The following is a 16,048-nucleotide window of genomic DNA, read 5'->3' on the forward strand; positions in this document are numbered from 1 at the left end:
CTGCACGAGGGAGACAGCTAATCACCTACCAGGGAGCTCCCGTGTGTCTGTGGTCTACAGGAGATCCACCCCCGAACGAAAGGCACACACGGGCTGAAGGTCAGGGGTGGAAAAAGAGATTTCGTGCAAGTGGGAAGGAAAAGAAACCTGGGGTAGGTAGCAACACTTGTATCTGAAAAAACAGTATTTTTTTTTTAAAAAAGATTTTTATTTATCCATTTTTAGAGAGGGAAGGGAGGGAGAGGGGGAGAGAGAGAGAGAGAGAGAGAGAGAGAGAAAGAGAAAGAGAAACATCAATGTGCGGTTGCTGGGGTTATGGCCTGCAACTCAGGCATGTGCCCTGACTGGGAATCGAACCTGAGACACTTTGGTTCGCAGCCCGTGCTCAATCCACTGAGCTATGCCAGCCGGGTGAAAAAACAGTCTTTAAAACACAGGCTAGTTGTAAGAGACAAAGAAGGACACTATAAAATGATGAAGGGGAGCAATCCAACGAGAGGCTATAACCCTTGTAAACATCTACACACCCGACGCAGGACCCCCTAAACTTGAGAGGCACATCTTGATGGACGTAGAGGCAGAGACTGCCAGTAATGCAGCCACAGCAGGGGACTGTAACACCCACCGACACCAACGGGTAGCTCTTTCAGACAGAAAACCAACAAGGAGACAGCAGCCTTGAGTGACACACTACACTGGATGGATTTCACTGTTGCCTTCAGAGCGGTTCACTGTAAAGTGGCAGAATATTCATTCTTTTCAGATGCACATGGATCTTCTAGATCCTTGCAACACAACAGAGAGCCCAGAAACACACCCACGCCTTCACAGTCAAGTCGTATCCGACAACAGAGGCAGAACACACGAGGGGGTAAAGACAGCCTGTTCAACGAACAGCGCTGGGAATATGAAACGGGTGTGTGCTAAAAAACCGAAACTGCGCCACCCGCGAGAATACACTCGGAAGGGATTAAAGACTTAAGTGTGAGACTCGAAACCATAAAAGCCCTGGAGGAAAACACCGGCAGCAGAACCTCGGACATTCTTCACGGCAGGTCCCCTGAGAAAACGGTGGGGGGGGGGGGCGCTGAGGGCTCCTGCCATCACCACGTTGCCGCTGTCTCCGCCGTCTCCACCCTCCATCCCGTCCTCGTCCGCTTCCCACGGTCAGGGGCTCTGAGGGTTGGTGCATGACGAGTAGTAATTTTTGTCTCTTCTTAACGCATCGACCCTTTTGTTATCATATACCGTCCTTCTTTGTTTCTCGTAACGGCTTTTGCGTTAAAACCCATTTTTCCCTTATGTCGTCGGTACATCCGCTTCTGCTCTCTTTCGGTTACCGTTCGCTTAGGAGCCCTGCCCACCCCTTCCCCTCCGGCCTCGGGGTGTCTTTAAGTCTACAGTGCGTCTCTCGTCCAGAGCAGAGCTGTATTCTGGTTTTTGTCTGTGACGCCGACCTACGTCTGTCAATCAGGGAGTTTGACCCGCCCACATTAATCCTGGACGGGGAAGGGTTCCTACTGCCGCTTTGCTCCCTGTTCTCTGCATGTCCTGCAGCTTCTGTGTCCCTCCTTCTGTCCTCACTGCCTTTGCATTGCACCGCTTTTTCCCGTAACTATGTATCCATCGATTCTGTTTCCTTTGTACACACTCGACACAATTGTTTGTGGCTACTATACCAGGGTCCTCCGGACAAGCAGAACTAATCGGATATGTGTCGATCTATCTGAGGGGGTTTATTGCAGGAACGGGCTCGCAGGATCCTGGGGGCTGGTCAGCAATTGAATTGAAGGTCGCCCTCACCAGCGCGGGCGGGCAAAATCCAATCGGCCAACGGCCCAACTGGAACAAAAAACTGAGAAAGGGCAGCAGCGCTCCCTCCCCTTGAGCCCCGCCTTCTCCTCAGTCTCAGCTCCGTGGACCCGGGACTCACCGCAGCAGGGGCAGCACCTCTGGCTCTCGGGCCTGGGGGCTGTCTCTGACTCACACCTCTAGCTCCCGGGGGCTCCAGCTTACAGATGGCAGATCGCGGGACTGCTCAGCCTCCATAATCATGTGGATTAGGATTATAATAATTACAGCAGCTGCCATTTACTCATTCATTCATTCAAAAACTATTGAACACGGACTATATGCCTGGCAGCGTAGGGGGCACAGTGATGAACGAGACGCTGCACTTGAACTCCAGCTGCTTTCGGTCTAATAAGCACAAAAGCACTGCCTTGGAGCCCCGCGGAAATCTTCCGGTATTTTTCAGGGAAACGTGTTTTCGCTAACCCCCGAGGGACGGCTCTGACTCACTGTCCAGCCTGGGATGTGGCATCAGGCCTTTGGCGTTGACCAGCATGCCCGAGTACAAGAAGATGCTCCACTCCCTCTCCGAGAGCGCCCCGAACTCGTCCTGGGGCGGGCTCCCCTCGGCGGCGGCGGCGTTGTTCCGCATGATCGCCGTGCAGAGCAGGAAGGCGAAGGCGAGCTTGTGTTTATTGAACAGAGCCCAGGTGACCACCTGTGGGGGGACAGACCGGAACCGTTCGGTTGGCCCGGCTGGACCAGACAGGTCTGCGGACCTCCCGCCGAAGAAGGGCTCACCTTGAGAACCGTTCTCGTCAGCTCGTCCACAGAGTTTTTAAGCTGCCTCTGCAAGGGGTTTTTCTCGCATTTCAGCTCGGGTTCTCTGGGGAGCTTCACGCCGTCCGGAGGTTGTTTCACGTAGGACTCCTCCCTTTGCAGACTGGGTTCTTCCTGCTCCTGGCCCCGGGAGATGACGGTGGAGATGAAGACCTGGCGGAACCAGTCGAGCGAGAACTGGTACATGGGGTTGAGGTGCTCGAGGCCGGCCACCACGAAGTACAGCAGGGCCCCGCGCGTGGCGATCGGGAGGTAGGTTTTGCGGGTCGCCTGAATTTCGCTCTCCGCCTTCTTGGTCGCGCTGATGCGCCTTGAGATCTCATTGGAAGTGACTTTGGATTGCCTCAGCAGGTCAATGATCTCCTCGTTGTCTAACACGCACCCTGAAAGCAAGCAAAGGCGAATCTCAAGAAAGACAGTCACGGTGTCACACGGCGGTCTCCGCATTCTGTCTTCTTTGGGTACCAGCGCTCGCTGTCGGCTTTGTGTAGGTTTCGTTCTGGGGGTGAGCTCTTAAGTCAGGGGTGCCAAACTCATCTTCACCGGGGGGCTCACCATCAGCCTCGAGGTTGCCTTCCAAGGGCCGAGTGTAGAGCGCCTGGCCCCTAGTTGAGGAGCAGCTACAGTGACACAGTCCTCAAACTACAGACATTCAGCCCCCTGAGGGCACCCTCGAGGCTGATGTGGCCCCCGGTGGGAACCAGTCTGGCACCCCTGTGTTAAGGGGGGAAAGGTCACAGTTTTGGTAAAGTTGTGAGCAGCACACACACCGCTCTCCTGACTCCCCTGTCTCTTCCCTCTGCCACGTCAGTGTTTGCGGGGTCTCTCTCTGTTGCAGGCACGTCACAGGTGGTCACTCCAGCACGAGGAATACACTTCCCCGGCGACCCACTGGACACACAGAAAGGGAGGATGAAATGCCCAGGCAAGGACGGGTGTGCCATCATCTCAGGTGACACGCTCCACTCTTTCCCACAGGATTCTGTTTTAAACAAACGAAATCGGTAATGACCAAAAAATGGCTTTCTCATCCCACGAATGGGGTGCCCTGATCTCTGGGACGGGGAGAGGGGCCGCAGGTTGAATCACTCGCCAAGGGCCGGTGATGGAATTAGTCTCGCCTCCGTGGAGCCCCCCAAGGACAGGTCAGCGGGCTCCTGGGTCGGCGAACACGGATCTGGGGCGGGTGGTGGGCCGGCGGGAGGGCGGGCGCTCCGCACCCTCTCCCTAGACTCTGCCCTGCGAGTTCCTTGCGTTTGGCTGTCTCTGCATCATCTTCTTTGTAATAAACCAGTAATCTAGTGCAAGTGGGTTTTCTAAGTAATCAAACCTAAGGAGGGGGTTCCGACTTCTAGCCTGTCGCCCACCTGTTCAAAGTCCCGGTGACAACCTGGGCTTGCGGCTGACACCTGCAGCGGGGGCAGGGAGCCGTCGTGCAGAACAGAACGCTGACCCCGCGGACTCGGACGCGGTCTCCGCTGGACAGTGTCCGAGCCGAGCTGGGGCGAAGGCCACCAGCTGGTGCACATTCTCGCTGGCGGGGGAGGGCCCCCCCCACGCTGAAACCGGGCCTTCGGAACCCCTTTTAGGGGCAGATATATTTGTGATGGTTTTTATTTAGCTGTGGAGTTGTTCGGAAGTTATACTGTTTCCATTTAAAGACTGGATTCTCAGACATTTCTCATGTTGAAGAGGAATGCACTTGCTACCGCTACTTTAATAAACACCGAATTTTAACGGGATACATATGGGTTGTGGGATTGCGTCCTCCTATATACTTCGGTTAGTAATACCTGGGGGAAACGTAATCTTTCAGTCTCTGTGATCTAACCTGACACACGCAAGGGATGTCAGGCGCCCGAGGGACAGGAGCAGGGCGAGGAGGAAACAAGCCAGTTTCCACAAGATTTTCCTTACAACTTACACTGAGTTTATGGTGGCGAGGGACCCACGACACAAAGCAGAGGTGGGCACCGAGGAGCGTTAAAACTGGCAACGTTTTCATTTTAGACACGGGGCGATCCACCTACATGAACCGGTTATTTGGTGAACATTGAGATTTAGTAGCTTTGTTGCCAACGGTGCATACGGTCCTTAAACTTGTTTTGTGTCCTGCGCGAAGGCGTGTGCCAAGGTCTCCCCCCCATGTCACCAAGCAGCTGGGCTCACCTTGCGTGCTCTGCAGCAGGTTCAGCGCCTTTTCCTCCAGCTCTCCAAGAGTCGCGGCGTCGAGGGCAATGCTCTCCAACAGCTGGAAACGCTGGTTCTCCAGGTGGGGCACTTCGTGAGTCACCACGGTGGACAGGAGTTGGTCCTGCAGGCCTTGGAACGTGACCGTGAAGTTGATCATGGTAACAAAGTTGTACACGAAGGGGGGGAAGCGCGGGTTGTCGATTTCCGTGGAGATGTACAACCTGGAACGTGGGAAAGATGTACACCCCTTCGTCAAAGGACACACAGAGGAAAAGAGTAGAACATTTATTTGATCACGGAACAATACTTCTCCTAGAAGGAAACCAGGTTAATGTTTAGGGCTATTCAGCCTGGTCCACAGGGAGGCTCTCGGTTTACGCTACATGAATACACTTATGACCTTGCTACTTAGGACCTTAAAGACACAGCCGTACAGATGTCCGCACGATGTCTGGTCTGAGCCCAAGGCCAGAGGGAAGACAAAGGCTAAATATTAGGGGTTCTCACCCGCCACCAGATCAGGGCAGAAACTGTGGTTTGCACCCAAGCAGGAAGCTGGGGCGGGGGGACTCAAGGAGAGGAGACACATGGTTGGTTTTGACCGGGACAGCTCTGGCTGCCATTGCGACAGCAGCCTGCGCAGAGGGGGAACATGGGCAAGAAGGAAGCTGGGGGATGGGGTAAAACAGGGGAGACGGCGGTGGCTCAGAGCAGGGTGGCACCAGCAGTCAGGAGCGGTCAGATGCCGCATCTTTCTTAGTCGCACTGCAACCCCGCACAACAGACGACCCTCTTTCCTCTTTACACGGGTTGGAGCCGTGATTCAGGGGGGCTGGACGCGCTGCCCGTGACACATGGCCAGAAAGTGACCAAGTGGGGACCAGCTGCCTGGCTGCCCTCCTCCGCAGGGGCCCCCACTCCCTCGAACCCCCAATTTGCACACAGGGGCCTGGCTGTCACCCCAGGAAGAGGTCACCTCCTCCGCATCTCTGGAGCCGTGGCCGCACCCGTCACCCAGGCCTGGGTGAGAAGGAAGGAAGGGGCCCACACCGTGTCTCCCCACGTGTGTTCCGCAGGATGCCCTTTCCTGGCGGGGGCTCGTGAAATAAAGAAGTTTTAAGTCCTTGCAGGAAGGAATCTTGCTTAACTTTGTTTATCTCAGAGCTTTTTTTTATAAAAAAGAACAGGATCCCCTTTTCTGAGTGACACCTATGAAATCCCTGGAAATGTTGTTTTGTGGAGCATACTTCCGAAGGAGGCTGGAGGAGAGAATTCTAAGGAGCAAGAATCTGGCAGCCCTGCTCAAGGGAGAGGACCCCGAGGCAAGTTTGAGAGTCAGGACCACGTGGTAAGCGGCCCGTCTGCCCGAGCCCCTGAGAAGAAGGGAAATGCACCAGGCTAGGGGCCACTTAAATCATCTCCTGGTTCTCCTTGCTGGTTACTTGCTTACCCAGCAGCCTTCGGGGTATGAACGGAAGGAGAGAACGCATGTGACCTACAACTCAAGTGTCTTATCCCCTGGGAACGCTACTTTTGTGGCAGGTCACTTTGACTCTGTGACTGTGCGTGGTGAGGCTGGCCGGCAGCAGCAGAGTTCCTGGGGGCCCCGTACTGCCTGGCACAGGACGCCATGGCTGTATCTGCCCAGGCAAAAATCTCTATCCTTCCCCTCTACACACGACATATGGATTTTTTTTTTTTTTTTTTATGGAAGCAGAAGCTTTTCCTGTCCGAACGAAATGCTAGGCAAACAGACCAAATCCAGCCCCTCCGGCTCGTGCAGGGCCGGGCTCCTGCTGGCTGCCCTTCCTGCGGAGTTTCTGGAAACTCTCTGTGGCCCCCCCCGACCCCCCGCCCAGGCCCCCTTTGAAAAATACCGGTTTGCAATGATTTACAAATAAAAATCCTTTCTCTATTCTGCAGAGTAATGAATAAGATGCAAAAACTGGAAACATGATAATAAAAGGTACATTCAAAACACAACCTTCCTTTTTCTTCCACGAGATGCTTATCAATGCAGAACCTTCAATAGTATTGTCTCAAAACAAACAAACAAACAAACAAACAAACCAAACATTCGTCTCAATGTAACTATGGCATTACCTAAATTTGGAATTGTATTCAATTTCAGAGTCCTCAACCCGTATGAAGTATTTTCCTCTTCTCTGATAGATGGCCTTCTTCAAAATCGCCTTTAAACTGGGAGCTAATGTTTCAGGGAGATTCTGAAAAACCCAACAGACATGAATAACAAATTCACCTTATGAAAAGTAAGCCAGTTGAACAGGCACACCTTTTTTTTTTTTTTAAAGATTTTATTTATTTATTTTTAGAGAGGGAAGGGAGGGAGGGGGAGAGAGAGAGAGAGAGAGAGAGAGAGAAAGAGAGAGAGAGAGAGGGGGAGGGAGAGAAAGATTCAATGTGCGGTTGCTGGGGGTTCTGGCCTGCAACCCAGGAATGTACCCTGGCTGGGAATCGAACCTGGGACACTTTGGTTCCCAGCCCGAGCTCAATCCACTGAGCTACACCAGCCAGGGCTGAATAGGCACAGCTTTTAAAAAATGTGAATCCCGTCACTCCGTGGACAACCGCGAGAGGCGGGCGTGAGAACTGCCCACTGCACACTCACTCTCTTGCCGCGTGTGCACGTTTCCCCGGAAAAGGGCACCAGCGATGGCCTGGGACCTCTGAGTCCCGGCGCTCGGTGCCCACGACGCAGGCGTGCGCTGGGCGGGGTCGGGGAGCCAGGCCGCCCCGCGCACGTACCTGCAAGAGGACGCTGCCTCCCGACTTCATGGCCTGCTCGATCTTGCGGATGGAGCTGCTGTCCTCGGCCGAGAGCTCCTGCAGCCTCGGGCCTTCCATCTGCCGGATCCAGATGTAGGCCTGCTTGTGCGGGTCGATGAGCAGCGGCCACTGCAGGCCGTTCTTGATCAGGATGGCGTTCTCCGTCAGATACTGGCCGAGGGGCAGCCCCTGGTGGTGCCATCGGCGGATCTGCAACGAGACCACTCGCGCGTTCGTTGTTTGGCAAACTTCCGCGCACCTTCGAGGCCCACAGGCTGTGCCCGCCCATCCGTGAGTCGCTCAGTAGCCCAGAGGGACTCGTGGTGTCACGTGCTTGTGCCCAAGTCACCCTCATCTGATTTAACTGGCCCCCAGGCGCGATAGTAGTGATGCTGGGGATTCCGAGACGCCGTGGGAGGCCCCCTTTCGGCGAAAAGGTGTGACGCACAGTAAAACCCCCACTACACACAGGGCCCGGTGCCACCTGTGGTTTGAAGCACTCACTGGGCGTCTTGGACCTTGACCCTGCCAATAAGGATCTATAGATCAATTTGGAAAAAACAGCCAGCTTTAGGATACTCGGTGGTCCAACACATGAATATGGCATAACTCTTTGTTTGTTTAGGATTCTTAAAATTTGTCCAAAAATATTTTATGGTTTTATTTCTATAAGTTTTACACAACTTTCTGATCATTCATTTTGATGCTAAATAAATGCTACCTAAAACCATTATTTAACCTAAAACCCTGTTTTGTTGCTGGTGTCGAAAAATGCAGTTGGTTTTTGCATGTTGACTTTAATCCAGAAACTTCGCTAAATTTTTTTAATGCTCATGATATATCTATATACTTCTTTTTGATTTTCTAGTCACATGTGGATCACCTTTCAAAATTTCTATTTCTTCTTTCTTTCTTCTTTTCCAGTCTGATCCCTTCTCTCTCTTTTCCTTGCCGTCCTGCACCGTCTGGGCCTCTGGTCCAGGTTAGACACGGGTGGAGGCAGAGGGTGGCCCTTCGTGGTGTGTCCCATCGTGAAGGAAGAACTTCCCCCAGAGCTTGCTTTCGTCAACCCTGGTTTCGTCTTTGCCCCGTGGTTAGTTTAGGCGTATTTTCCTAATGCCCAGGAACTTCGGGGTTCTCAAAGGAACATTTAGTTGCTGACTTCTAGTGAATTGCATTTTGATCAGAACATACAATGAAGTCCCTTGGCATCTGTGGGCCATTACACGGTCAGTTTGGGCGTGGCAGAGAGTGGGTGCCCTGCAGTGTCCCACGGGTGCCTGTTATGGATCTGCTAATCGTGTTGTCTGAATCTTCCCCATCTTCACTGATTTTTGTGTTCTTTTTCTGTGAATTTCAGAAAGAAGGGTGTGAAAATCTTTCACTAGGAATGCAGATTTGTCCACATTATCTGTAGTTCTTTAAAGGTTGGCCTTATATGATTCTGAGGCCGTGTTATTAGGTACAAACACATTTAGAATTATTAGCATAGACTTGGAGAATTAAAGCAGTTCTTATTGTACTGTAACATAAGGTCATACACCTTCAGTAATCGCTTTGGTCTTAAATTCTGTTGTTTTTTTTCTTTCCAGGATTACCTATGGTAAGTTTCCTCCCATTTTCTATGGTCAGTCTTAGTTTTAGATGTGTACTTTCTAAATAACATATGATTTCTGCTTTGCATTTTGGTTTACATTTTAAAAATATGTTTTGATTATGCTATTACAGTTGTCCCATTTCCCCCTTCACTCCCCTCCACCCTGCACACCCCTCCCACCCACACTCCCCCCCTTTAGTTCATGTCCATGTGTCATACTTATAAGTTCTTTAGCTTCTACATTTTCCATACTATCCTTGCCCTCCCCGTCTATTTTCCACCTACCGTCTATGCTACTTATTCTCTGTACCTTTCCCCCCTCTTTCCTCCCACTGCCCTGTTGCTAACTCTCCATGTGATCTCCATTTCCATGGTTCTGTTCCTGTTCTAGTTGTTTGCTTAGTTTGCTTTTGTTTTAGGTGTGGTTGTTAATAAATGTGAGTTTGCTATTTTTTTTACTGTTCATATTTTTTATCTTCTTTTTCTTAGATAAGTCCCTTTAACATTTCATAAAATAAGGGCTTGGTGATGATGAACTCCTTTAACTTGACCTTATCTGAGAAGCACTTTATCTGCCCTTCCATTCTAAATGAAAGCTTAGCTGGATGAGCAATCTTGGATGTAGGTCCTTGCCTTTCATGACTTGGAGTACTTCTTTCCAGCCCCTTCTCGCCTGCAAGGTCTCTTTTGAGAAATCAGCTGACAGTCTGATGGGAACTCCTTTATAGGTGACTGTCTCCTTATCTCTTGCTGCTTCTAGGATTCTCTCCTTCATTTTAATCTTGGGTAATGTAATTATGATGTGCCTTGGTGTGTTCCTCCTCGGGTCCAAATTCTTTGGGACTCTCTGAGCTTCTTGGACTTCCCGGAAGTCTATTTCCTTTGCCAGATTGGGGAAGTTCTCCGTTATTATTTGTTCAAATAACTTTTCCACTTGTTGCTCTTCCTCTTCCCCTTCTGGTACCCCTGTAATTCGGATGTTGGAACATTTAAAGATGTCTTGGAGGTTCCTAAGCCTCTCCTCATTTTTTTGAATTCTTATTTCTTCATTCTTTTCTGTTTGGTTGTTTCTTTCTTCATTCTGGTCCACTCTATTGATTCGAGTCCCAGTTTTCTTCCCATCACTATTGGTTCCCTGTTCATCTTCCTTCATTTCACTTAGTGTAGCCTTCATTTTTCACCTAATTTGTGACCAAATTCAACCAATTCTGTGAGCATCCTGATCACCAGTGCTTTGAACTGTGCATCTGATAGGTTGGCTGTCTGTTGTTCACTTAGATGTATTGGCTCTGAGGCTTTGATTTGTTCTTCCGTTTGAGCCATTTTTGGAGGGGGGCGGTTCTGGTTGTGCCTGTTACACAGTGAGGGGCGGAGCCTTAGGTGATCACCAGGGTGGGGCAACCCAGGCGCTGGGTTGTGACGCTGTATATGGGGGTGGGGTGCAAGAGGGAACAATGGCGCTTGCTCTGCTCTTGTATTTCAGTCTCTTCCACCACTCCCCACAAGCAAACTGGGCCCTTCTGGTGCTGGTTCCTGGGTGGGTGGGCTTGTGTACGTTCTAGGACCCTGTGGGTCTCTCCAACGAACTCTCCTGTGAGGCTGGGAGTCTCTCCCGGCACCTCAACCCCCACAGGTGTTTTCAATCAGTGCTTTTAGGCTCTATTTCCCAGCGCTGGGGCCCTGGGTTGCGTCTGTCTCACTCCCCATTTTCATCTGGTTTATCTGTGCATGAATGTGTGTCCAAGGTCAGCCAGCAGCCTTGCGCACCTCACTGGGTCTGCCCATTGCCACCCTGCGCCTGGGGTCTGCTAGCTGCCACCTGCATGCCTAGGACCTCCAACCACCGCTTTTTCCTGCCTCCACCCCTCTCTGTCGGCTACTGACTCCGCCCCTCTTACTGGTCTGGATGAATGGTTGTCAGATTTCTGTACAGTTCAATTTTCTGTCAGATCTGTTTTTTCTTTTCTTTCTAAATTTTTATTGTCCTTAATTTGGGTTGTGCGAGCAGGCACAGTGTATCTACCTATGCCTCTATCTTGGCCGGAACGTGGTTTACATTTTTATATAGTCTTATAGTCTCAGTCTTTTAACTGGACCATTTAGTCCACTGACATCTAATGTAACTATTGATTTATTTGGTTTTAAATTTGTTATTAGCATTATGGAAGCAAGAAACCAGTATTTGCTTCTGAGATTTTGTAGGTTGTATGGTCAGTTTGAGTTACCAGCGGGGGAAACAATCTAAAATTACTCTCTAGGGATAAAAAAAAGGTATATTTCTTTTTATTCTCTTAACATCGGCACAGAACTTACATAGAGGCAATAAATATTTATTGATAAATTAATACATGTGAGGTCTGTATTTTGGCCGTTTCTAAGAATACTACCTGTGATTTAGTAAGTTCACCAGTTTATTAATAACAGGAGTTTCAGGGAGAGAAACTGGCTGTATTTATTAGACGGGGTAGTAGGATTGCAATGAGAAAAGGATATTTTGTGACTTTTGCCCAGAGGATGAGAAATAGGAAATATAACTAATAGAGGCATTAAAACTATAATTAAAAAAGAAATTTAAGGCCTGGAACAGACTTCAGTGTTTTCATTTATCAAAATAATTTTGGGAAAAGATCCAACCCCTATCCCCCCGCCCCCGGAAAAATGCACACACACATAAAATGCAAATCCACAGTAAAACCACTTAACTGGAGAACAGAAACCTGTTCCTACCTCCTGCTTTTGGGCCATGACGTCCACCAGAGAGAAGCTGGAGGACAGAGCAATGCCGTGCTCCGCGCAGATAGTCTCCCAGCTGCTCACGATGAGCTGGCGGAACTCGGCCGTCAGGACCCCGCTGTAGACGAGGCAGGCCGCCGAGACGAGGATGTCACCCACCACTCCCTCCAGCCTGCGGTCTATTCGGTTGATGGTTTCTTGCCATCGAGTCTAGGGGTTAAAATAAACGTGAGTGACTGGCATGTACTATGCAATCAATATACTCTTCTGAGACATTCTGGACGTGAACAGTCTCCAAGTGGGACCTGTCTTTGCCATTTCTATCACTCTTCTCATGCTGTAGTTGTCATACAATTAATATTGGGTAAAATGAAAAAAACAACAACAAATGCTTTTGAGAGGAACATGAGTGCTATTCACGGATTTGTCAATAGTGTCATATTTGCTAAGATTCGTCGCCATTTCAACTTCTTCTGTAACAAAGCAGGATAATTTTAAAAATATAAACTTGCCCTGGCTGGCATAGCTCAGTGGATTGAACGCAGACTTCAAACCAAAGAGTCGCAGGTTCGATTCCCAGTCAAGGCACATACCTGGGTTGCAGGCAACAGCCCCCAGCAACCGCACATTGATGTTTCTCTCTCTTTTTCCTTCTCCCTCCCTTCCCTTTCTAAAAATAAGTAAATAAAATCTTTAAAAAATATACAAACGCATTACAATGTATTATTAATGATGTTCAACAACAGTTATCGATATTTATTAAATCCTCACCTGACATTTTACTTTGAAAATCTCACTTGACTCTTTCAACATCCTGTTACATAAAAGCCACTGACCTCATTTTCAGACGAGCAAGTTGAAGTCTGGGGAAGTTAAGCAACTTGCTCAAGTGCACAAAGCTTCCGAGGGGGCACTGGGCCCTAGCAGGCACGGCCTCCTTCCCCAGCCGAGCAGGTGCTGAGCTGGCCAGCAGAGGAGCCTGCGGATCAGCGGCCCCACCTCCTGGCAGCTCCACACCTGGGGCAGTGCCCATGCTCCACTGCCTCTCGGCACACACTGGGTTCCCAAGGCCACCCGCTGTCTTTCGAGGGATGTCACCTCCCTCTGACTGGACTAATTTCACAACCTCTTTCTTGCGGCCCTGACAGAGTCTTCTCTGATTTGCATCTACTTAAATAATTAAACTAAATCAAAATGATCTGGAGGATTCTGTCTCATCCTTCGAGGTGGGGGGGGGGTGTGACTAAACCAAGGCTCTGCTCGGCTCACGAGGGGTTCAAGTAGAGAGCAGGAAGATGGATTAGAAGAGACACAGTCAGATACAAGAGGTCAGAAGGTGGACAGAACAAAACATAACTTTCTTTCTCCTTCCTGGAGATAGCTCCTGCCTTTCGGCTCGGGCTGTGCCCATGCCGGGAAAAGAGAACTCCCAGCATGCTCTCGGCAGGTCTGCTCTGCCTCACAGCGGTGTGCCGAGGGCTCAGACTCAGTGAATGCAGCTCTGAACTTCGTGGGCTGTTACCGCTCTTCCCGACTCCCTGGCCACGACTCCCGTATTCGTATCTGAGTAGGAGTGTCCACTGATCTCAACAAGCAAATGGAGACTGAGGTTGTGTGTGTGTGTATGTATGTGTGTGTGTGTGTGTGTGTGTGTGTATTGTAGGAGACCATTCTGCATGGCATGGGCCCAGCTCCCACTCGGAGATGCACAGGACCCACGCCCATGGATAGGTTCTCCCATGGGGAATCAGGCCTGCAATGATCCTAGGCCGATTTGAGTCTTGCTTTTTGCTAAAACTCCCTCATCCTGAATTGAGGACTGAATTTACTGCAAAGTAACTTCCTAAAATCTATGCTAAACCTTCCAAGGATGAGTGTAACAACCGGTTCAACCCCTTTTGCCTTTTCATCTGCAAATATCCCTCTTCTGTGATGTGATTAGCAGCATCCTCTCCATTGTTTTCTGTGAAAGGCAACCACCTAAAGCGAGCCTGTGCATAGTAAATGAGGACCATCATGTAATGGGCGGGGAAACCCAATAAAGGCCTGTCATGGCGGAGGCCCTGGCTTTTGCTCCCCTTGAGAGCAAAACCGTGCTGTCCCTTTTCCTCCCCTGGACTCAGTAGTTCGTGTGAATGTCTCATTTCATCCAGAATGACGCGGACACTGCAGGCTGGTGTCTGCATCATATATGAAGGCTGTATATACGTGTACACACACACACACACACACACACATCCTTCAGTGAAAACAGCATTTCGGGGTTTGTCGGGCCGTCGGAGTGAATGAGGGGACACGAGACGGAAGCAGGCCCTGCCTTCTCGTCCTCCAGCGCGGTCAGCAGCACCGAGGCGCACTGCAGGCGCCTGGTGGCCAGCTTCCTTCGACTCGCTAACACTTCTTTTTCAGCAACGACCTCTTGGAAGGTGGCCTGCAAAAACAGCAGGTGTTCTTCAACCTGAAAGACACATCAATTTATTTTTTTAAAGAATTATATTTTATTGATTATGCTATTATAGCTGCCCTGAATTTCCCCCATTGACAATTTATTATTGAGACAAATCATGCTCTCGTTTTGCCTCAAGCGCTCGTTTTCACATATAGAAACACAGTGTGTAGCCATGCCATCTTCACATCCCGTCCGACACGTTTCACGCATCCGAGTTTGCCAGACACGCCTGTGAGGCCGGGCAGGCACCACGGATGCCCGAAGCCGGCTTAGAGCTTATGGTCGTCAAGGGAGCCCGGGGCTGCCCGCTCGTCTGAATTCTCAAGAGAAGGTAGAAATTTTAAACAAAATCCCCAGATTTAAAAATGTTGGCAACCACCGCACACCGTGGGGGGTAGGGAGGGAGGCTGTATGGGCCAGACCGGAGAGGCCAGCAGGCCGAGTCTGCCCACTGGACCGCCGGCTCCAGGGACTCGGTCCCCTCTCAGCATGTGTGTGACGGGGGCTGGTGGCCGTGGTTCCAGCTCTGGTTCTCATCACGTGGCTCTGTTCTGACTTTAAACCAAGGCATGTGAGGAACAACCACGTCCTTACAGAGCCACGGAGTGACTGACGTAGACCAGTTAAGCACAGTTATTTAAGAACACGGACTGATACTGAGCAAATCTTTGGTAAGCTAACGTTATAAATATCTCCCGGGAGCAACTTGGTCAAAGGCAAACTTAATATATTATTAACAGAATAGTAATAATCAACATTATGGAGCATCGTATGAAGTGGCAGGTACTAAGACTTTCACATTTATACTATTTACTTAGCCATACTTCACCTTTTACTACTTTTGTCATTATCCCCATTTTATCTGAAACTGGTAAACTCTACTGAGGTAACGACTTCTTCCTGATGTTTTTGTCTAGTTCATAAAGGCGTTGACAGTTCAGCAGGTAAAAAAGGCTCTTACCAGCTGCAAACCTCTTTGCTTCTCGGCCAGCCTTTGTCGTGCAATTTTTAGAACATTCTGAGCTTCAGCCACTTGGATTTGTTTAGGGCCCACCAGCTTGAAAGGAATGTCACAACATTCGAGTGTTAAAAAAAGTCAAGCTCACTTTTTAAAATGCCACTTATATATTATATATATATATTTTAAAGATTTTATTTATTTTTAGACAGAGGGGAAGGGAAGGAGAAATAGAGGGAGAGAAACATCAGTGTGTGGTTGCCTCTCAGGCACCCCCTACTGGGGACCTGGCCTACAACCCAGGCATGTGCCCTGACTGGGAATCGAACCAGCGACCCCTTGGTTTGCAGGCTGGTGCTCAATCCACTGAACCACACCGGCCAGGGCCTAAAATGCCACTTATGTTTAAAAGACATCTATGGATCGACCCTTAAAATGAACTCTCCTGGAATTATGTATACAAAGGAGTATCAAGCAGTTTATTTAATGTGGTGAAACATGTTGCAGCAAACAAAGGAAACCACAGCAGTTGCTACAACTAAAAAAGTTTCAGAGGAGCACCTGATATTCGTGTGCGTTAGTATAACCTGCTTGACTAAAGTGTTTTTTATTAGGTATTCTTTCCACAGAAGTCCATTTGAGCGTTGCCCAATAAAAACGATCTCTGGATACTCGATGACGGTGATGGGTCACTCCCACA

At 49.8% G+C, this 16,048-nt stretch overlaps 1 protein-coding gene across 1 annotated transcript in view; it reads right to left on the reverse strand.

The window, feature by feature from the left end:
- The window catches only part of DNAH14 (dynein axonemal heavy chain 14), a 163,838-nt gene that overhangs the window by 24,182 nt on the left and 123,608 nt on the right, over positions 1–16,048 (reverse strand). The window contains exons 61-68 of the mRNA XM_036016183.1: positions 15,352–15,447; positions 14,259–14,399; positions 11,936–12,151; positions 7,591–7,821; positions 6,928–7,049; positions 4,801–5,045; positions 2,593–3,014; positions 2,302–2,509 (exon numbers count right to left, since the gene is read on the reverse strand). Coding sequence (XP_035872076.1) covers positions 2,302–2,509; positions 2,593–3,014; positions 4,801–5,045; positions 6,928–7,049; positions 7,591–7,821; positions 11,936–12,151; positions 14,259–14,399; positions 15,352–15,447 — 1,681 coding nt within the window. The remainder of the gene's footprint in view (positions 1–2,301; positions 2,510–2,592; positions 3,015–4,800; positions 5,046–6,927; positions 7,050–7,590; positions 7,822–11,935; positions 12,152–14,258; positions 14,400–15,351; positions 15,448–16,048) is intronic.

Source organism: Phyllostomus discolor, chromosome 15, assembly GCF_004126475.2.
Source record: "Phyllostomus discolor isolate MPI-MPIP mPhyDis1 chromosome 15, mPhyDis1.pri.v3, whole genome shotgun sequence".
NCBI classification, from domain to species: domain Eukaryota; kingdom Metazoa; phylum Chordata; class Mammalia; order Chiroptera; family Phyllostomidae; genus Phyllostomus; species Phyllostomus discolor.